The sequence below is a fragment of the Nematolebias whitei genome, chromosome 8 (genome assembly GCF_014905685.2).
Source record: "Nematolebias whitei isolate Nwh7 chromosome 8, NemWhi1, whole genome shotgun sequence".
NCBI classification, from domain to species: domain Eukaryota; kingdom Metazoa; phylum Chordata; class Actinopteri; order Cyprinodontiformes; family Rivulidae; genus Nematolebias; species Nematolebias whitei.
Genome location: NC_056505.1, coordinates 19,644,960 through 19,667,371, shown reverse-complemented (window position 1 = coordinate 19,667,371; position 22,412 = coordinate 19,644,960). Strand labels below are relative to the sequence as shown.

The window sequence follows — 22,412 nt, the reverse complement described above, 5'->3', positions numbered from 1 at the left end:
TATATATATATATATATATATATATATATATATATATAAACAATTGCTGTGTAGTTGATATTAGTAGTGGTAGACGCTGTGATCAGCCTTGGTTTGTATTTAAATGCAAGCAAATCAATTGCCAACTATGTATTTTAATCATGTTCAAAGTACTGTACAATTATTTTCTACAGAAAAATTGAGTATTTGTGCTTCACTGTATATAAAATAATGTTATCCCAAATTCGCAAAGTGTTTCTAAGACACAATTTATTATTATGACAAAAAATCTAATTTACAACAATTACTTGATAAATCATTAGAGAAACACTTTTTTTTTTTTGAGGAATTACTTTGCTAAATGTTTCTTCATTATTTTTTTCCCAATAGCTAATTGTCTTGTCATATCAATTTTCTTTAGTCAGTTGTGTTGGCAAAATTACCATTTTTATTAGCTAAATAACTAAATATTTTGAACTTCATGCTAGTATTTGTGGATAATGTGATAGTTGTGAATGTATTTTCAGTCATCAATAACCAAAAACATTTTAAAATTCTTAGAAAGACATCACCGATTTATTTGCAGAAAAACAAACAAACACAAACAAACAAACAAACGTAACCGTTTTATTTATCTTTTATGTTGATGTGTTGCGCAATTTAAAACGCGTGGCGGCGCTGTAGAATAAACACGTCTTGAGTTGTACCCACGAAGAAAGATACAAACCTGCTGATTGGAGGATTGCTTCAGGAAGTTGATGTACGTAAATAAAAAAAAGAAATGTGACCGTGAGGCGGTGATACCGTTGAAGGAAAGTCCAAATCCCGCTTTCATTTAACAAAAGTTTACTTGTTTGTTGACAATAATTAGTATTGTCATGTCACTGCTTGTCCTTTTTACCAGCCGTATGCTGAGTGTTTCTGGGCGGGTCGGACGGAGAGCTGCTCCGGGCTTATCTCCGCTGCTAACACCGACCTCACCGGGGCTCACGCGGGTTCTGGCTGTTGGTAAAAAGGATCTGACGAATTTTCCGATCCTAAATGAGGATGAGCTTGAAGAGCAGTTTGTGCGAGGATCCGGACCCGGAGGCCAGGCCACCAATAAAACCAGCAACTGCGTGGTCCTCAAACACATCCCCACAGGAATTGTAGTGAAGGTAAAGTCGAAGTGTTGTCTCTCTCTCTGACAAGTTGTATTTTCCGCCTACTGCTTTGCTTTGTCTGTTCAAACTTCCATCTGAACACTTTCAGGACTTTTTCTTGCCTTAAAAGTCGAATCTCGTAGTCATTTGTCCCTTAAATGCATAAAAAATTTATCTGGATAACATTCTTCTGCTTCTTTTTCTAGTCTTTTAAAGATAAAGGAAACATTTTTTTTCCATTCACATGTGATGCATGGGGTGGAATACAACTAGTTGCCCAGTTCTTGGTTATACACGAGAATAAGAATAACGCACTTTAATAAATAAAGAGCAGTCGTAAATAATTAAACTAAAGGTTGAAAATGAGATGGAGTTGTAACTCCCAAGAAGCTTACAGAGCATCACCAGAGTAAAACGTTCTCACAGCTTCAGGGTAGAAGCCGTTCCTCAGTCTTGACGTTCTGCTTCTGAGATGTTCTGTAACCTTCTGTCTGAGGGGAGGAGGATAAATGGGGTGTGCACAGGGTGGGTGCAATCTCTCATGAAGCAGGTGGGCATTTTCCTGCATCTGGAGGTGTAAATATCCATGGTGGTGGGAAGTGTGACTCCCACAACTTTTTGAGCAGCCTTCACCATTCTGTGTGGAGACAACTTCTTTGCCGCAGAGCTGCTGCTGTGCCACTCTGAAACAGGTGCAAAGGATGCTCTACCGCACACCTGTAGAAGACAGTCAGGACTGGGCTGCTCAGCCCTGCATGCCTCAGCAGTCGTTAAGGAGTCGGTGAACCTTCAGGCTGGAGGCTTTGTTTCTTCAGGTCAAGTCATCACTCAGGTGAACACACAGGTGGGGTGGGATGTGTAGTTTGGTTGATGTCTGCCCCTTCTGAAGTCCACAATCCTTTGTCCTCTTCATGTTGACGCAGAGGTTATTTTCCTTGCACCAACACTTTAGATGTTCCAACTCCTGCCTGTAGCCAGACTCGTTGTTTGCAATGTATCCAAGTACAATGATGTCATCTGCAAACTTAACAATATGACAACATGGGTGCTTCACTGAACAGTCACATGTGAGCAGAATGAACAGGAGGGAACTCAGCACGCAGCCCCTGGTGAGAGCCAGACAAGGAGACGTGGATTCTGACAGACTGTGACCTGTTTGTCAGGAAGTCCAGCACCTAGTTGCAAGGGGAGGAGCTCCATCTGAGTTGGGACTGTTTATGACCAGGGTTTGTGGGATTATAATCTTACAGGACCAATGTAAAGTCCACAAAGAGCAGGTGAACATAATGTCCCTGCCCTCCAGGAGGGTGAGGGCAGTGTGCACCACAGAGGAGATTGCATCCTCTGTGGACCGGTTTTTCCAAAAGGTATTGGTAGGGGTCTATGGTGAGGTTATTGATGTTCTTAATGCGAGGGATAACAAGTCTGTCAAAGCCTTTCATGACTGTTGAGATGAGGACTACCAGCCGAATTGAAGATTTTCAGTTTGGAATAATTTTCAGTTTTTTTGTTATTGTTACTGGTTTATTATAATTGACTATTAAAAAGGTTTTTACAGCCACCACACAAAACTATTGAATAACAAAAAGTTCTATAAAAAAAGCTACAACTTCACACAGTTTAATTATTAAAACCACCAATGACTCCATTGTGGGATTTTATTTCTCCCCATCTTTGCCATATGTATGATTTCTACTACTAAAGAAAAAATGATGCATACAATGTGTAATAAACTTAATGTATTTGTGTTAAAATTCAATTTTGTATTATAGTAATTAGTAAAACATATCAAAAACACAATTATGGTATGCAAATATACCGGTAACCATTTTTTCTGAAACGTAGAACTATAAATATATCTGAACTGAAAGAGCCTACATAAAGTTCTGGCATTTTGTATTTGTATGGATTATTGGTATGAAAATACATTGTTTCATTTTGCTTTAATTATTTTGGTTTAAGTGATCTGTTAGGAGAACTGTCAATGATTTACAACTCATGTTCCAACTCTTTTTGTTTTCTCCCCAGTGCCATCAGACCAGATCTGTGGATATAAATCGGAAGCGAGCCCGGGAAATAATGAGAGAGAAACTTGATGTTGAATATAAAGGAGAGCTCAGTGAAATTATTGTAAAGAAGAAAGAATCTGTGCTAAGGAAACAAGAAAAAAGAAGAAAAGTGAATGAGAAACTGGAGAGAAAAAGACTTTTTAAAGAAACTCTGACTGAAGACTCCTAACCTGAAAATGATGCTATTTAATGTGTTCAGGTAGAAAATGGAAGGTGGACTCAAGCACATGAAACAAAATGCTGTTGTTTTTTTCTAATAACCTAATAAAATAAAATGAAAGAATCTGTTAGTGCTTGTGTAAGAGTTTCCAAAAGCTATTTATGCAGTTGCATAACGTTTAAAATTTTCAAAAATGTTTTTGATTAATTTGTAAATATTTGTGTGTCAGTTATTTTTACAGTTTTGTGTCAGTGTTGCATTGGTTCTCAGTTGGGTACAGTTTTTAATCGAGGGTTTACTTCCAAGTATAAGATGTCAACAAAATCCTTCCAATCTTATTACAGTGTGACCTTTTGTTATTAGTCTGCTGCTATTTTACTCTTAATTATACTTAATATAAAAAAAAAATTAAAGCATGAGAATAAAACAAATGAGCTATTTGGGGGCCCGAGATGGGGTAGAGGCAGGGCAGCTGACTTTGACTCGAAAGTCCCAGGCTCTATCCCCAGTCACTGCCCATCTCGTGGTGTCTGAACAGGACACCCTATCCCCAATTGCTCCCAGGGTGCCCCCAATAGCTGCCCACTGCTCCACCTGGGGGTGGATGGGTTAAATACAGAGAGCCAATTTCGCCATTTTATGGAAACATACAATGATAACATTAATATATTATTTCTGACTGACGGTGATCAAAGTTGGTAAAAAAAAGACCAATTTGACTGGCCACATCTTGGTTAAAACTCTTAATAATGGAGGTGGAACACCTGGAGAGCTGGTGCAGGGAGAACAACCTTCACATCAAGAAGACAAGAGATGGTTGTGGATTTCAGACAGAACAAACACACCTACCACCCCCTGAATATAGGAGGATCTGTGGTGGAAGTGGTCTCCAGCTACAAGTACTTGGGTGTGCACCTGAATGACAACAGCTGGGGCAACAACGCTACCAGCCTGATCAAGAAAGTACAGAGACTACTTCCTCAGAATGCTGGCAGGCTGGGCTGAGAAGCTCAGTCCTCACCTCCTAGATGTGTACAGTGGAGAGCATCCTGTGCTCCAGTATCAGTGTGTGACATGGAGGCTGCAGAAAGAAAAGCTTTGCAGAGAGTGGTGAAGGCTGCACAGAAGACTTGGAGTCAGCCTCTCCACCATCACAGACATCTACACCTCCAGATGCAGGAAGAGGGCCACCTGCATCATGAAGGACCCCACTCACCCAGCACACACTTTTTGCCCCGCTCTCCTCAAACAGGAGGTTGCGGAGCATTAAGTGCAGAACCACTAGGCTGAGGAACAGCTTCTACCCTGAAGCTGTTAGAGTCATGAATCCCTAATCAGGATTATCACTGTGGAGAAGAAAAAAAAAACTTGTCATGCCAATTTGATATGTGCTGCTGATTATCCATGCTGCTGATCATTTCATGCTGCTGTATTCATTCGTACGCAAGTACTCACAGACTCATTTGTGCTGCTGTTGTTCGGCGTATTGTTTTGCACTATTAGTATTTAGCGTATATAGTTTATATCGTAGATCCTTATTTACTGTTTCTTTTTACACTATATTTTTGCTATTGTTGGATGTAATTGGGACCCAATGTACATAATTTCGTTCCACCTTATGTACCACATGTGATGAAATGACAGTACTACTTGAACTTAATAGCTGTAATCTTTATTTTTAATCTTTTACAAGGGTACTGAATCAAGCTCTTACAGTATTTTAAATTAAATGAATATATTGTGTGACACCTTGTCTGAGTTGTTTCATTATCGTGTGAATGAAAGCAGCTCTAGTTAACTTTGCAGCATTATTTAAAAAGCTAATCCTAATCACGTGGGCCCAACATGGAGTTGCGTCACAACCAATCGGAAAGCCGTTCCCATGCTCTCGCCCCGCCTTCTAATAGGAACCGGCCAATCACGAGCGTCTAAGCGTTTTTTAAATCCGTCTTCGCTCTCGCAGGAAGTTCACGTCGCTGATATTTTCTCGGTGTCTAAATAAATTTAGACTGAAAAACCCGTGAACCTGAGGGCAACATTCAAAGACAACTTCGTTTTCGGACTGAATTCCACAAGCCGAATATGGCGAAAGGTTGACTTATTTTTAATATTTTTAAACGGTTGCTTGACGAATTTTGCGGCATAAAGTGAAGCTAATCATGCTAGTTCGCTTGACTGTAACATATTGTAACAAAATGTTGGCCCTTTTTGTTCCAGTAAAACAACAGTGATAATAAAAACTCGACGGTGTATGTTTTATAATGTATCGTAAATTATAGAGCAGCGCTTATATTTATTTCTTTTCATGTTTATAAAGGGAAGAAATCTGCGCTGAGAACCATCAAAAAGTCTGAGAACACTGTTGAACAAACAGCCTCTTCACTTACTGAGACGAAGGAAAACAAACCAGAAACTAACAAGGTACGTTTACACGTCTGTTTACCAACTTCTATAGATATTTTTAACATTTAAGCTTGTCATTAGTGGGTTAAATGCAATTTTTTGCATTCATAAACTTCTGATGCGTTTACTGACTGCAGGATGTTTTCAATTTTGAGCCTACAAGACAGAAACCACCTGCCAGGAGCTAAACACTGCCCCCTACTAATATTGTCTCCGTCATTCATTCAACCTTTACTTATAAGTAATAAGTATAAATACAGGTTAGTGTCATTGAGTCTCGAGGACTCATTTACAAGAGGGACCTGTTTTAACAAAGAATGATGACAACAATAGACAATCATAAAAGAAGGCATGTGAATTGAAAAATAAATTGAAGAAAATGATATGGTTTTAAACGATAAATAAAATTGAGTAAATAACGAGAGAAAAGCATGTAAGGACATAGTTTTTTTTTTTTATGTGTAGTACACCAGCGCTAGCAGAAAAAGTTCTAAAGTTCTAGATTTGCGCTGCTCAAGGTGGCTGCATGTTGGAGTAGTTCTGTTACATTCATTCTGAGTTATTGCTTTTGGAAACTTTAATTCTTCTTTTTCTGGATGTCAGTCACTTTTTTCGGATGATTATTTCCTCTGGTATTGGATGCTGTGCAGCTGGAAGGATTTTAACTGAAACCTTTTTACTTTTGGGCATTTGTTATGATGCGTAACCATGGCAACAAGGTTTTTTTTTGTTTGTTTGTTTGTTTTTTAAAAAAAAAAAAAACTTTATTAATCCCAAAGGGAAATTATTTTGTTGTTGTAACTTGTTATCCTCATTTCATTAAGAGATGTTATAGATGCTGATGGCTGTAGACAGGAAGGATCTCTTTTAAAGGTCCATCCCACAGTGGATCCTAAGAAACTGGCTGCAGATGCCGTCCGATCCGTCCGCCCAGACTCAGCTGGCCTCTCGGTTCCCCTGGACTGTAGGACTGCCTGAATGCCGGGCAGAACTCCTCCCAGAGCGATGGCCACTCCTCCCAGCAGTCTGCCGAGCTCCCCATAAGTGCGGACAGCCAACTGTAGGTGCTGAGGGACGATCCTGTCCTTCCGCTGTCGTGAGCCGTGTTTCCTGCTAGTTCCAGGATCTCAGTGGTCAGGCACTCGAGCACAGCTGGCAGGTAGATGAGAATGTGTCCACATAACATCCTTTTCAACTCATTTGAGAGTTGGGGCCATAGTTGAGATATTATTTGAGCTTTTGAGATGTTAATCAGCTGCTGTTGTAGAAAACAGCCTTGTTGCCATGGTTACGCATCATAACAAATGTCCAAAACTTAAAAAGTTTCAGTAAAAATCCTTCCAGCTGCACAGCATCTAATACCAGAGGAAACAATCATCCAAAAAATATGATGTACATCCAGAAAACCAGGAATTAAAGTTTCCAAAAGCAAAATCTCAGAATGAAAGTAACAGAGCTGCTCCAACATGCAGCTACCTTGAGCGGCGCAATTCTAGAACAAGGATTTAACAACCAGGAGCAGCTGATTAACATCTCAAAAGCTGAAATACCTCAACTACAGCATCAAATCCCAAATGAGTTGAAAAGGAGGCTCCATGGACAAATTCCTGTCAACCTGACGGCGGTGCTCGAGTGCCTGACTGCCGAGATTCTGGAGCTGGTGGGAAACTCGACTCTTGACATCAGGAGGACGGGGATCTTCCCCCGGCTTCTTCAACTGTCTGTCCGTGGCGACGAGGAGCTCTGCAGACTGCTGGGAGGAGTGACCATCGCTCAGGGAGGAATTCTTTCCTGCTGCCCAGGAGGACCGAGAGGCCCGCTGGATCTGACGGCAAGCTGGATCTGGGCGGACGGATCGGTATCTGTGGCCAGATCCTTCAGATTCACTGCAGGAGATCCTTCCTTCCCACAGCTATCAGCATCTAACAACTCTTGAATAAAACCAGGATGATGAGCTACGACAACACTTAATTTCCCTCTGGGATTAATAGTATTATTGAATTGAATTGAAAATTTATATTTAATTGGCCCTAGTCAAGAACTTTAAATTAATTTTTACTGAAATGGTAGTGTGCAAAAGTCTTGGAATTTCTCATTTATTTTGACTATATATTAATATCAAGAAGACCGGTTTAATTTAACCAGGTTAGTCAGCTGAGAACAAGTTGTAATTTTTACCTTTTGATTTTTTTTTTTTTACAACAAAAAGTAAAAATGAGTTTGCTAAAAACAGAGGAGTTACAGTCATAAAATGATACTCACAAAACTTTTAAAAGATGGGGTGGGGGGTAGCAGGGGTGTGCTTTACAGTCTGTAAATGGTTTCAATCAGTAGAAGCGGAACATTGAAATGATTGGCTAAAGGATGTACGTGCTACGGGTCAGGGGTACAGTACATAAATTAATGTAGCTGCTGGAAGAGCAGTAATGGGCATTTAGTAATGAACAGAGGTTTTTTTAGATCAACAGAAACCAGTCTGTCTGTGGGAGTGAATAGAAGGCCAGTTCTGCAGGAAATACAAGGTGCAGTCATTTTAATACTTGACTATTTTTCTAACCTATGAATCATTCAGGCTTGAAAAGCTCATATGGGATGAACTAGTGTTCTATCAACAAATTGTAAAAAATATTAATCATAATAATAATCATTTTAATTATATCTTTAAGGCTCTTTATTACGTAGTTTCAGTTTGTCACCAAGTTTTACAGATCAGCCAGTGGATTCTTTTAACAGCTATTGGATTAATACTTGACACACTAAATGATCAACTGAAGGATGATGCATGACTGTCAGATCCTCGCTGGTGTAGTGAGTCACGTGGGTACGTGTCACTTGTTGTATGACAAATATATGGATATATATTTATGCATACTTTTCACGAGTTCTTCATTTTTCTGACTGTAAATGCCGTGCATTGAATTTAACACAAAATGTAGCGAGAGACGTTATTTATCTTTGACCCATCAAATGAATGGAGTCATTTATTTTCAGAATCAAAGTTTAACATCAAACATTTACATTAATTTGGCAAAATATGAAAATAATAACAGACAGTTTCACAAATAATGAACTTCAAATCACTCGGCGGTGATTTGAGGACTTTGCTTCAGATATTTCTAAAAATATCCGTACTGATTTATGAGAGAGAGGTGAGTTTAAGATTAAATGGAGATTTATCTTACAGAGGAATATGTGAGGGAAATTTAATCTGTTTAACCAGAAATTGCACGCTCCGTCAGATCTCAGCTTCTCACGGTACACTTGGTCAAAATAGAACCATCTACCTGTTGATGATGAATCAGCGTCGGAGTAGTTCCTTTCTGACTCGTTTCAGCGTCTCCGTCGAGAACTACCAAACCTTCAGAGAGTCATGCGTGGTTAGTTCAAACAGAATTATAATCCCAAAACGTCTCTGTATTCTTCATTGCTCTCTTGGACTCTTCATTGCTCTGAAACTTTCAGAACCGACTGCACTCTCAATCTAACATGAACTGGGATGTTGCCACATTTTATTTGGGTCGACTTCCTGTTCAATTTAGAGCTTTCTGATTCGTGGAAGGACCAGAAAGAGGAGTGGTTTTGTGACGTAAGATGTTATCTAAGCCAAGGTCAGAGAATGAATCTGTTTTCACATACAGAAAAGATTATTGCAGAAGCAGCAGACTTCGTGGAGTCATTTACTCTGATATCTTCTCAAATAGTTAAACATGACATTTCTTCTTCAGTAAACATTTTAGTTGACCGAAAACCAACCTTTCACATACTTACGACAGCTTGCTCATTTCAGACAGAAAATCACGAAATGCATATTCAGGTGATTTCTTCTCTGAATGAGGAATAAAAATCATTACTTACTGTTTATGTAAAATAAAAATGAGTAGTTCTTTTCAACCTGTAAAGCATTGAGTGAACTAACACAATTTGATTATCAAAACATTTGTAAGACAGTAATGATTATAAAGAATTGTTTTTTCTGCTTGATTAATTCAAGAAAGAAAGTCATCAGATGGCCCAGACTTATTCAGATTAATGAAAATAACAGTCTCTGTCCATCTGGTAGATTTGAGGTCAGATAAGGGTCAGACCAGGTTCACTACACTGGATTAAAAATACTTTTTTCAAATATAAGACTTTCAGATACTTTTCCTCTGCAGATAGCTTTTTAGTCAAGTCAGATTTCTTTATAGAGCACATTTAAAACAGAAACTGTTACCAAAGTGCTTAACAAAAATATCACAACATCAAATAAAAAGTAACAAGATATATTTACAGCACATGGAATAAAACTATAAAACAGAAAACATGGCCTGACATCTTATTTTATACATTTTTTTTAAATTTTGTAAAGCACACACTGCAAAATGTGCTGTCAGACACGAGAACTGAACAGAACATGAGCAGAAAAGCAGCCAAAGTTCAAAGGAAAAATTTGTAAAGACTTTCAGAAAACCTGAGGAACTACTGAGACCACTTTAAAATCAAGCTTTTGGGCTGCTTAGTTAAAAAGTATAATGATGATACAAAAAGTGGTTCAAGACTTTAGCACAGTACTCTACTGTCCAATAATATTAGATTCAATCCACCAAAAATGCAGATATTAAATCAAATGTTTAGTCTTGTTTCAATTTTTTTCCCTCTGACCATAAATGTCACAATTTACTGTCTTGCAGGAATGTGTAGGTAAAGTGCAGTCAGTCCTTCAGTGTTTGCAGAGTCCAAGGAAATCAAGATCCCCACTAAGTGACAATTCAAGCATGTTGCTCCAGGAGGGAAAGGATTCTGACGCAGCCAATTCAGACTCGTCAAAGCTGAAGCTGGGTAGGCCTTAAATATACTGACGTCTCAGACAGGCCTCTTCATTGTCGTCTTCAAACTCACCTCTTTCCCTTGGCTTTTAACACTTTGCTTTTACATTGATTTTCTTTATTTTTACCGGATTTTTTATTTTTGTAGATTTTATTGTTTTATTTTGTTTTTATTTCACGATTATATTTAGTATTGCGTGAGCTGTGTTTTAGTGTTGACTCTGTCTGCTGTTGTGTAAAGAGCTTTACAAATAATGTTGGATTGAATTGGACTTGAACTGACTCACCAGAATCTGTGGGTTTGGTATTTCCGTTGTATAGATTCTTGCAGCTGACCTCTTTTCCACCGTATAGTCAGCAGATCCACTGAAACGTTCACGCAGAATGACAGCAGTGTTCACTGACCTATCTTATGACACAGTTTAACAGTATTTTGAAGGGCTCTCACTTTCTTAATTAGGGCTAAAGATTTTGAACAGGCTTATGTTTTGTTTCTGCCTCGTTTTAGACATGACCGATAAAATTAAATCTGAGAGATGCGAGTCCCAAGAACAGAACCCTGAAGTGTCCCGTCAGAGTAGCGGGACAAGGCAGCAGGCCTTTGATCAGCCTAAGCAAAAAGAATCCTCCACACAACCAAATGTGAAATCTGCTACAAACACCCAAGCTCCAGCATCCAAACCTCAGAGTAAGACCAGAGCAAAAAAGTGAGTTCACGCAGATAAGCCTGTTGGAAATACTTGGCTGTAAACTTGTATTTTTCACAGCCAGTTGAACAATCACAATGTCTGTCTTTTCAGGAAGGAGAACAAAGCTCTTCAAAACAGAAAGGTCACGGATTATTTTCCCATCAGACGGAGTAGCAGAAAAACAAAAAATGACCTAAAGGTTTGTTAATGTGGTAGTAAGTTTAAACAGCGTAAAACTGTCGTATTTGTGCTCGCACGTTTCTGAATAACACCAACCACTGTCACCAGAGTGAAGAGCACAAACACTTGGATGATCTGATAAAGAATGGAACTGAAGAAGGGATGCAGGTATCATTTAAAGGATTTAAAATGTAACAATCGGCCACATAGTGTGTGGAGGTCAGCTATAGGTTTGCTGTAAAATAGGTAAACGGTGATCGTCTGGTCATCTTTTCCAGATCTAAACATTTGAATGTCAACAGGTCAAACACATAAAGGAAAAAGGACGAGGAGTATTTGCTGTTAAAGGTTTTACAAAGGGAGAGTTTGTTGTCGAGTACCATGGCGACCTGCTGGACCTGGCAGAAGCAAAAAGGAGAGAGGCAGAGTATTCGAAGGATCCTGAAACGGGCTGTTACATGTACTACTTCCAGTATCAAACCAAAACTTACTGGTAAGTGCCCAGTCTGCAGTATGGAGAGAAATGTATAAGTGTACACAAACCATATGTGCACCATGTATGGGCAGAAACTTGTGCCATCAAAAACCAAATTTTAATTGCTCAGATTGAATCTGTATTTGCGTCATTTGAAATTAAATCCATTGGTTTGAAACTGAATTTTGTTGTACTGAAAATTCAGTTTGACTACGGTACTTTCATTTTCAGTTCTATAATTCCAAGATTCAGTTTTTTGTGTCCATATCCAGGTCCTTGAGAAAGCCACGGAGTAATTGAATGCAGATCGGCAGATTTTACACGTCAATGGAACTTCTTCCTTTACAGCGTGTTTTGAGCTGGAGCAGTAACATGAACTTGTGTGTGCGTCACTGCTCCAGCTCAAAATATGCCGTAAAGGAAGTCATTTTCCTTCTTTGTTGTTCTATGGCGGATTGCATCCAAAGGAACCCCATGCCTACATTTCCATAGAGGAAGTTTCGGTGTCGTGAAAAGATAATCTGTCAATCTGCGTTCACTTACTCCGAGGCTTTCTCAAGGTATGTGTGACACAAAAAAAATTTGAATTTTGGGATTGAAATTTAATGAATAAAATGAAAGTAGTTGAAGTGAATTTTCAGTACTGTATATCAAAATACAGTTTCAAGCAAATTCTGTTTCAAACTATTAAATTCAGTTTCAATTTAGTGAAATTCATTTTCAAACCAATGGATTTAATTTGAAATTATGCAAATACAGATTCAGTCTGAGCAATTCAATTTCAATTTCTGCCCATAGCCATGCCCCACACGTTCTGCTGGAAGGTTTAGAGCTCACTTCACAGTTTTGACTAGACCGTAAAAATAAAAAAAATAAATCTTGTTGTCTATAATTTTTATTCTGCACAAAACAATATCGAAGACATGTTTATACATCCATAATCTTCACCCTTGGGATTATTAAAAGCTCATGAGTTTTTGAAACTCCTAATATTGTAATTGAGAAGCAACTGTTCGGTGCATCCCGTTATCTCTCAAGAGTTTGTCAATTTAGTGCAAATTAAGTGTAACTGAGCAACGAGGAATTTTATTTGGTTTTCTCAGTTTTTTTTTTTTTTTACCATTTTAATTGCATTAAATCATATCTTCAGCATTGCTACCATGACATCAAATATTTTAGCAAAGAAAAAAGGCTTGATCATAGAAATGAGTTCTGCTCAGCACATTTCTTTTTAAATAATTGCTTAATGTGCTTGAAAAGGTTTTGATCTTTCCTATGAATGGTGACCGTGTTTTCTTTATGCATTAAAGCGTGGATGCTACGAAGGAAACGGGCCGCCTTGGAAGGCTGCTGAACCACAGTAAAGGTGGAAACTGTCAGACGAGGCTCCACGCCATCGATGGGACGCCTCACCTGATCTTGGTGGCTTCCAGAGACATCAAAGCAGACGAGGAGCTGCTCTATGATTACGGCGATCGGAGCAAAGACTCCATCTCTGCACACCCTTGGCTCAAATACTGAAACCCTAAATCACATTTAACATGAACTGAAGCCTTCTGATGTAGATGTGGGCTTTACATAAAACGAGCCACACAGGAACAGTCTTTAAATGATCGTTCTATAAACTAACACGTTTGTTTCAGGTGAAAGGGAAAACTTCAACTAGTTGAGTAGTTTCAAAATGTTTTTATTGGGCTTTTATACTTGGTAAATGTTAGCATTTGGTGGAAGCTTGATAGTATTTTTTTTATTTTCTTTTCAGGTATTGTTTTACTGTCTGGTAGGTTTTTGTTTTGTTTGTGCAATGAATTCACTTCTGGCTGTAAACTACCTGAGCTGTATACAGAGGAATAAAACACTTGCATTTCCTCTCGAGTTGTAATGAAGACGGTGTTCAGGATAGACATGACTCTTACTTTATTGATGAAGCAGGGGTTTTTACAGTGTTATAATACCCAATAATATATATATTTAATTGGAGAGGTAGAGGGGTAAAACATGCAACATATAATAAGACTGATGTCATTTTGCATTATCGAACAGTGTGTGACCAACTGCAAACTAATATTTTGTTTTCTATTGTGACATGAAGTGTTAATGTTCAGGCTTAAACTAATAGTTTATTTTCATTACCATTTATGAAAACTTAGGCAGCTATTCATTGGTTGTTTTTTTTTTAATGACAAAACTTGCAACGTGTAAAACTAGGACCCTTGAAATATTTATTCCCAGAAATAAAACAAGTTTTCTGACATTTTGTGTAGATATATTTTTATGTGACTAAATAACTAATTAATGTTTGGTTATTTGACTTCATTTTGATTTTTAAAAAACGAAAACTTCTTAAACTATCTCACTTTTAGTGAGAGTTAATCACAGAGATAATACTTTCCAGTTATCTTTAGCTTAATTGTTTTTTTTTTTTTTTTTTTTTACATAATTTATAGTTCAGCTACTTCAACTGTGTAATACTAAAAACAATCGTAGGATAAAACTGCCGGTACAAAACATTGTTAGAATGACAAAAAGGCATGTACAAAAACAATCGTTACAAAAGTGTTTAAAATGTGCAGACAAATCCAGTTTGCCTCCTACATCGTCCATTCTTCTGAAAACTTTTCCTCATTTCCGTCTGAATGAAAACCTATAAAATAAAAAGGTCCAGAGTTAAGGTTGTTGGGTTCATGAATGGGTGAACAAACAACGTGCACTCTCAACTGAGTCACTGCGTGCTTATAATTACTGACAGCAGCAGTTTGGAGGAAAAAGACCATTTTCAGCCTCTATTTCCCTGACTCACTCTTCACCAGCATGACGCCATCAGGTCATCAGACCAGCGTTACAGGAGACGGGCTGTGAGGACTATCTTTACAAGCTTACTACATCAAGTGGCTGCAGCTTAAAAACATGAACAAAATAAAACTTTTACCTGAGACATTAAGCACTTGCAGTGACCGCTTTTTACTTACAGCTTTCCTATGGTTGTCTTCTCATTTATTGAGGCTGGGCTGTCCTCTGTAGCTGCTGGCGGGTTCAGATCCACTTCCACTGTGGCTGGTTCAGCTTGTGGCAGAATCCCACTGCAGGAAAAAAAAAAAGTTTCGTAGACCAAGGTCAGACTGCTTCATGCTTTGTAATGACAGCTGAACAGAACAAATCTATTAAAATTATAAATTTAGTTTTGGTCATTTGATGTCATAACAGCATTTGACAAAGCAGCAACAGAAGAAAAGTATTAAAATTGTGATTTATAACAAATTAAACATGTCAGTGTCTAAAGCTACTGTTTGACTTTGTCTCTCCCAACATATAAAGCAGCAACGTGAACAGTGTACACGTTCATAGCTGGAATTTGAACTACTCATATGAAGTATAGAAGTTGCTTACTCCATAACCAAGTGTTTATTATGCCCCTACTGTAAATAAACAAAAGATAAAAAAATATATATGTACTTTTAGATGTTCCAAGGTCTAAAATTAAAGTAGAGGTTATGCATGCTTTTGCAGCTGTTGTGTGAAATAACTTTAAAAAGTCAAAGCACAAAGTGATTTATTATGACCTAACTTTTACCTCTTATACAGCTGAAGCTCCTCCTGGACCAGCATGAGCTGGGCCTTCAGCTGGTTCCTCTCCTGCAGCACCTCCTTCAGCTCCTGCATGGTGAAGCGCGGTCTGTTGGGGTCGGTCAGGTCCACCACCAGCTGATTCGGTCCTGCTGGTTGCTACACGTGGCAGATCAGACATGTCTCAGTCATGTCCACCTTCTTCTAAACACACAGCTTGAACTCACAGGACAACTCACTCTGCTCTGTCCGGAGGAGGTCCCGTCCTTCATGATCCTGTCCAGCTCACTCTTCAGGTTGTCCCGCTCCATTTTCAACTCCTCCAGAGACAAGTTGTATTTGTTTACCAAAGTTTCGAACATTTCCAGAACTCGGACTATCCTGAACTGTAAACCCGACACTTCCTCTCCCGTGCTGCCAATCTTCAACAAATCCCGTCCGATCACGTAGGAGATGTCATAAACATCTTCGACCGTGAGCTCAAACGCTTCCTTCTCGAACGCCAGAGCAGGCGACGAATCTTCACCAAACTCCATGGCGGAACTGTACGATTCCTTAAATAACTGAAAAAGCTGTTTTTATTTTCTCGTCAAGCGTTAATTTACTATGTTGAAAACAACGTTTCCTATCTTCTGTAGACTCCGGCTCTGGTACTTTTCAGAACGAAGGTAACTAACTTCCAGCAGAACCGCACTTCCTCCATCACTCACCCTCCAATGGTGAGGCTCGCAGCACAGCAGAGGAGGGCGAAGTATCCTAGCGACAGGTAAACGCAAAGATCGTCTCTACATGAAGAGAACTCACTCAGTACGCGCCAATCGTAAACGCACATCTTATAAATTTTGTCCGGAAAAGGAAGCAACCAACTTTAAGCTTGAGTGAAGCTCTTCTGTTTCTCTCACTGTCTTTCTCGACATATGCAATATTCTTGTAAGAATCAGGTGAGGAAGCACGTGATTCATCATGAATATGGCCGTTAAAAATAAAAATCAGATCTTGATGTAGAATTTTCAACTCTAAATAATGACTGCACTACTAGTAAGAAATATAAAAACCTTAATTTTGTTCTTCTAACACATTTTGATCCAAATGCAGCCAGTACTCTGATGAAAGAAAGATCACATTTCTCGTTTTAGCTCCTCTCCATTGGCTCCCTGTCAAATTCAGAATAGATTCAAAATCTTACTTCTAGCATGCAAAGCTCTCAACAGCCTAGCTCCATCTTATATTACATAACTTTTTGATCCATACTTTCCTAACAGTGCACTTCGCTCTCAGACTGCAGGTTTACTTGTGGTTCCCAGAGTTTCCAAAAGTAGAATTGAAGGCAGAGCTTTCAATCATCAGGCTCCTCTCATGTAGAACCAATTTCCAGTTTCTGTCTGACTGACACCTTGACTACTTTTTAAAATTAGTTTCAAGTCTTTCCTTTTTTTTTTAATAAATCCTATAGTTAGGGTGAGTTTGGGTTTTCTGTGCCATCCCTTAATTATGCTGCTATAGGCTTAGACAGCTGGAGGACAATCTGACATTTCCTCATTGCTGCTGTCTTTACTTGCCCCACTGTACTGGGGCAAGTAAAGACAGCAGTCTTCAGAAGTCTGTGTATTGACTAATAATAATAATGAATAAAACAAAATGTTGTTAAAAATAGCCCACTTTTAGTCAATCCTCCTCAGTTTTCTGTTCTGGTCTCATCTGTCTGCTCCAAATGGATTCAAACAGAATATCTAAACAACGGGTTCTGCTGCAGCTATTCCTGCGTTTGAGCTCACGAGGTCAAATGTTAGTGGTCTCAGTGCATTAAAACCAGCTGAACGTGTCCACAGGGCAGAAAATCTGGACGCTCCAAATTAAACTATTGGAGTTGGCTCTTCAGATCACTGGACAAGTTCTGATCTGCTTGATGAATGCGGGTCGCTGAATGGTAGCGCCCCGTTACAGGTAAGTAAAAAACTGTAAACGTGTCATTAAAATTAATTTCAAATTCCATTTGAAATTGTCAAAATTGTTGAAAAATACACAAAACAATACACAGCAAGCTCAGTAACAAACACACACAAAATAAATCAATAGTAAAAAAAGAAAAACGCTCTTTATTGCATTATGAACAAACATTATTTTACAAGTGTTACATATTTGTTATTGATTGAAAATACGCAGGTGGGTTTTTTGTACTGTTTGGCAATACAGTATAATCCACCACCAGAACCAGAAAATACATGTTCAACTTTCAAAAGATAATTTCATAAACATAAATCATCCGATATGTCCAGTTCATTTGTCTTGAAGCAGCTATGCTTGACACGTTATTTTATTGTTAATAAACTGCTTAGCAGCTTAAAAAAACAAGAAAAGGTGACAAGATTATACTGTGAGATAATCTTGTCACACATTTTACAAATTAAAGTTCATTTAAAGCTGCTAAAATGACCACATCAAAGTAAAATGCATCATAAAAGTTGACATTGGTGATGATAACGTGTGTTTCACTTTGGCTTTAACTGGATAAATAAGAGATACTTGATTTTAAAAAAAAGAACAACGCTGCTCTTAAACAAACTGCTGTAAATATGTGGTGGCAAAATGTTTCGAGATGTCATCCAACAATAATAAAATCAAGGTCAAACAAAGGAAATAAGTCTTCTGATTGGCAATAATGTTGGATCGTCTGTGATCAAACCAGCTGCCACCATAGGCATTATGGCAGTGAAGATCCTGTCCAGAGGAAAATGGACAAAAGGGAAGGGGACCCATGGTTGGATACAGAAAATACATATAGAGTTCACAAAAAGCAATAAAACAATTATAAGTTCTGTACAAAGCATATAGTGACAATTTCAACAGCCAATAAATGTTTGCATTTGTTTTACTGAATCTTGTATATTGAACTTTCAATGTAAAAAATGGAAGTGCTCATTCAAATAAGTTTACAAGGGGAGGTTTGTACTCACAATCGCCTTATTCCTGATTCAGGCTGATCAGCTGAAGTCGGCTGTGATGAAGGAGACCCGCTTAAGGGGGGACTGATGTCATCCTCCAACTCCTCACTGAAGCAACAGATGGGGTGAGCGTCATTAAAGCCTTGTAAAACAGTGACACCTAGAGTCTATGACCCATATTCTACCTTTTATAATATGCCAGCTCTTCTAGGAGCATGAAAACCTGGGCTTTGAGTTCGTTCCTCTCCTGCAGGACATCCTTCAGCTCCTGCAGGGTGAATCGAGGTTTATCTGACTCCTGCTCCAAGCAGTCCGTTTCTTCCTCTGGCTCTGGATCAGCTGATTCCCTCTGCAGTGAAAACACACATTCAGGATACAAGTAACAAAGCAGGTAGCTGAGAAGGGAACCAGTCAGCCAAACAGAAAAGTAATACATTCGATAATGTTGATTAGGAAAAACGATTTGTTCTGACTAAACTGTATAAATTCTTTGTGTTTCATTCAGACAACAAATAAAGTGGTATGGTGTGACTACTGTAAACAGTCTGGTAGTGTTATATCCAGTAATGCTTTCTAGAGTGGGAGATTGAAAGTGGTTCTTACCTGCAAATGTGCTACCATCCTTTCGTCATCATCATCAGAGTTTCTCTCATTCTCTTTGTTTGCAGACTTTGTCAGAAGAGAAAGACTCCTATCACACTCAAAGCACTTTGCCACGAAGCCAGGATCTTCTCTACATTCCACCCACACCGACTTTGTTTTGACAGAGTTGACAGAGTCGGGAAGCGATGCTGCTGTGGACTGGGTTTGGAACACAAAACTTCCAGTTAGGAATCGTAAAGACGCGGTTTTAATTTAAACACAGCAGTCGAGCCTCTTACTGTGATCGGTGGCGATGTTGATGATGACGGTCCAGGTCTTGAAAGAGGAAAGTCCTCCATCACAGCAGCTTTTCTTTCCAACTCCTCCTGGAGCTCCTTCTTTAGCCTCGTGGCCTCCATCTGCAGAGCTCCATACTCCTGCTGCCGTGCTTGTGTTGCAGCTTCCAGCTCGGCTCTCTGCTGAATCAGTGTTTTACACTGAGCCTTCATCACTCCAGTCCTGTGAAGAAGGTCCTGATTGATTCTCATGAGTCGATGCTGCTGCATCTGGAGCTGTTGTCAAAGGAACACAATTCAAACTAATTCTGGACAAATATGGTATTTTTGGAGACTACAGAATATTTAAGGTGCTGCAACGTGGGCAGGTTAAAATCTTACAGCTTCAACATCCTCGTTTCTTAGCGCCAGCTCATGGTCTTTAGCCCTGATTTCATCTCTCTGTTTATCCACGACATCTCTCAGCTTCTTTGTCACTTGGCTGTCTCTTTCTGAAATTACTGCAAATAATAAAACAATTAAAAAAAAAAAAAAAACACCACAAATGAGGTGCAAAATGAGAATCAATCCAAGTAAAAAGTTGTCGTTTACAAAAACGTTGGATTTCAAACTCAAGGTTTCAACGTGGATCTAGGTTTTCTGTTACACTATCAAAAAAGCAAATGCATCCATGTTGCATCTAAAATCGCATCATGCTGTGAGCGTTTGGGTTTAACAAGTGTTTAAGTCTGTGAGCTTCTTTGCTGCAGCCCTGACATTATATATAGCTGCATGAGGTTGGCACGAGAGATATATTTTGGTCTACTTTAAAAATAGTCACCCTTACAAGCTCCTGACTCCATCTCCTCACGACCTACTTTCTGAAATTGAAGTCACAATTGAGTTTTCACTCCGATAACAAAATGTACGTATGATACATCTGTGGCTTTTGTATTAGGATAAAAGTTTAGCTCATTGACACGTTGGAAAAACTGAATCACTTTTTACTAAAAACTACTAAATCAAAATGTATAATTCTTGAAGAAGATGCATGAAATGTCAAAACAGGATCACCTGTTCTTAATGTTTTGTTATTTTTGAATGGTACCGACATAATAAAGAGCATATGAGTTTATCCCAGCGCAGCATCCAATCTGCTTTAAAAGTCGTGGCGATGTTGCTGCAGCAGACCCACCCTCACGTTTTTGCTGTAGGTCCTCCTCGGTGATGGGAGACTCTTTCAGCGAGAGACTCACCAACAACCTCTTGTTATCTGCCTGAAGCTGAGTGATTTGAGACAGCAGGTCCTGGACTTCTCCTCTCCAAACATCCTCCACCTGCTCCAACTCCTAAGATACAAATACATAAATAAAACACAGGAAAAACATCAATATACACGTGTCTTTTTTTTTTTTTTAACAGTGCATGCCGTTTATTTGAATTATAAAGAAAAAAAAAAAACCCATGAGGGTAATGTTTTTGTTTCCTCCAAAAGACTCAATGTAGGCTAGGGTTGTGTTTTGTTTAATAACTTTGCTTATTGTTGTGTGGCTTTTAAATGAGTCCAATGAGAAATACTGTACTGGTTAAACAGGTTTCACAGAAAAATGGATGACTGTTAAGATGAACGTGATTTTATTTATTTATTTATTTTTTAATTTCCCCAAACCTTGATCTTTGCACTGAGTGAGAAGTTGTCACCCTAGAGTCTAAATGTTTTAAACGATTTCCTTGAGAAGTACTAGAGACAAGATACACAGATAGTGCCAGGTCGACATTTTTTTTGACCTTCTGGTGCTTCCTCTCCTGCTCGTATCTGTCGCTCCTCTCCTGCCGCAGTCTGTCCAGCTCCCGCCGCAGCTCCTCGGCCTCCTGTGGCGCGGGTGCACGGCTCACCAGCACCTCCAGCAGCTCCAGAACCCGTACCACTCGGGGCACCACCCCGACCAGACACTCGACCCCAAACCTGTCAATGACCCGCTCAAACTCCTGCCCGAGCACCGCAGCTATGTCGTACACGTCCATGACCGTGAGCTCCGCCGCTGGTCTGTCGAGAGCTGCCGACATGACGCAGATTTCTGTCCGTCCTGTGCTTTTTATTGACGCATTTAGCATTCAACATGTCTCGGTCACCTCTCGCACTCCGAGTAGGGTAACATTCGTTGTAAAAATGGTTGAGTGAAGCTAGCTACCTGAAGCGCCTCGGGAAAAACTTGTCCAGTTTGTTGACGGTTTGGACGTCCCCACTGACGTTGTGTTTAGGTTCACACAAAAAACTCGGAAACTTAAACTCCATGTGTTTATAAAGCCACGAAAAACCAACTCTGCTAACGATCAGTGGTCAATAAAAAAAGTTTGACTTTAATGTCTCGTTTCATTTTGACAAGCTAAACAGTGTTTTATGTGTAGTGGACAAGCTAGTTAAATTCAAAATATCAGTATTAAAACAAACGCAACGCTTTTTAAAACGATCTTGTTACATTGAAACCGTCATTCTTGGGAGCACAGACGCTCTGCATATTGAAAATATAATTTTTTATAAGCGCACGTGAAGAGGGCATCCCAAAATTCTACTGCGCATGTCAAAATGTTAGTGGATTTGATTACCATATGTTCATAATTTGGCTTTCAGTGCCCCACCATAACAAGTCAGTGAATGTAAGACATGCTTAGATTTATATATGCATTTACCACACTTCTGATTTTTTTTTAGTTATATGTATACATGAACACAAAATACTTTAAAGCAACATTTTCAATAAGTTGGATAATCACTACAATTTACATGCTGCGTAGACAACTGCTGTATATGTTGTAGTGGAGTTTATTTATTGTATTGTATATTAACTTTTCAAACAATAGCTGATCAGTTTTAATCAAACTGTACCTAAAATAAAAAGGTAAAAACAAAACGACAGTGGAAAGTTAAAACATTTATTTTGCCTTACATTTACACTTCTTACAAGGAAAAAAAACACCATCTTTACTAAAATATATTAACAGATCTGAGTATAAAGACATTTCACACAAAGGAAAAAAAAGATGCATTGTAAGGCTTTATAAGGAAGGCTTCTAGAGGCAAAAAAAGACTTGAAAACCTTGATATTGTTTATTAAGCAACCCTACATTTTAATTTTTGTCATCCTA

General features: G+C 38.8%; 4 protein-coding genes across 5 annotated transcripts; 2 read left to right on the top strand and 2 right to left on the bottom strand.

Moving 5' to 3' along the window:
* Positions 1-742: 742 nt before the first annotated feature.
* On the top strand, positions 743-3,463 carry mtrfr (mitochondrial translation release factor in rescue). Its single transcript, XM_037680391.1, has 2 exons — positions 743-1,136; positions 3,150-3,463. The coding sequence occupies exons 1-2, from the start codon at positions 858-860 to the stop codon at positions 3,357-3,359; spliced, it is 489 nt and encodes a 162-aa protein (XP_037536319.1). The 5' UTR covers positions 743-857; the 3' UTR covers positions 3,360-3,463.
* Positions 3,464-3,802: 339 nt separating this feature from the next.
* kmt5ab (lysine methyltransferase 5Ab) lies at positions 3,803-13,423 on the top strand. The gene is made up of 8 exons (XM_037680082.1): positions 3,803-3,807; positions 5,630-5,771; positions 10,424-10,571; positions 11,067-11,265; positions 11,359-11,446; positions 11,536-11,595; positions 11,730-11,920; positions 13,213-13,423. Exons 1-8 carry the CDS (start codon positions 3,803-3,805, stop codon positions 13,421-13,423), a joined length of 1,044 nt encoding a protein of 347 aa, XP_037536010.1.
* A 983-nt stretch (positions 13,424-14,406) lies between these two features.
* On the bottom strand, positions 14,407-16,206 carry rilpl2 (Rab interacting lysosomal protein-like 2). The gene is made up of 4 exons (XM_037680389.1): positions 15,706-16,206; positions 15,474-15,625; positions 14,872-14,982; positions 14,407-14,546 (listed from the first exon to the last, which is right to left on the bottom strand). The coding sequence occupies exons 1-4, from the start codon at positions 16,000-16,002 to the stop codon at positions 14,525-14,527; spliced, it is 582 nt and encodes a 193-aa protein (XP_037536317.1). The 5' UTR covers positions 16,003-16,206; the 3' UTR covers positions 14,407-14,524.
* Positions 16,207-17,954: 1,748 nt separating this feature from the next.
* On the bottom strand, positions 17,955-21,506 carry LOC119413344 (RILP-like protein 1). Of its 2 annotated transcripts, none has more exons than XM_037680388.1 (8): positions 21,054-21,506; positions 20,461-20,614; positions 19,668-19,786; positions 19,290-19,562; positions 19,012-19,209; positions 18,594-18,757; positions 18,421-18,516; positions 17,955-18,184 (listed from the first exon to the last, which is right to left on the bottom strand). In XM_037680388.1, the coding sequence occupies exons 1-8, from the start codon at positions 21,378-21,380 to the stop codon at positions 18,091-18,093; spliced, it is 1,425 nt and encodes a 474-aa protein (XP_037536316.1). In that variant the 5' UTR covers positions 21,381-21,506; the 3' UTR covers positions 17,955-18,090. The 2 variants fall into 2 exon arrangements, 1 of the variants encoding a protein (XP_037536316.1); XR_005186956.1 differs by having other exon boundaries at positions 18,110-18,184; positions 18,421-18,512.
* Positions 21,507-22,412: the final 906 nt, after the last annotated feature.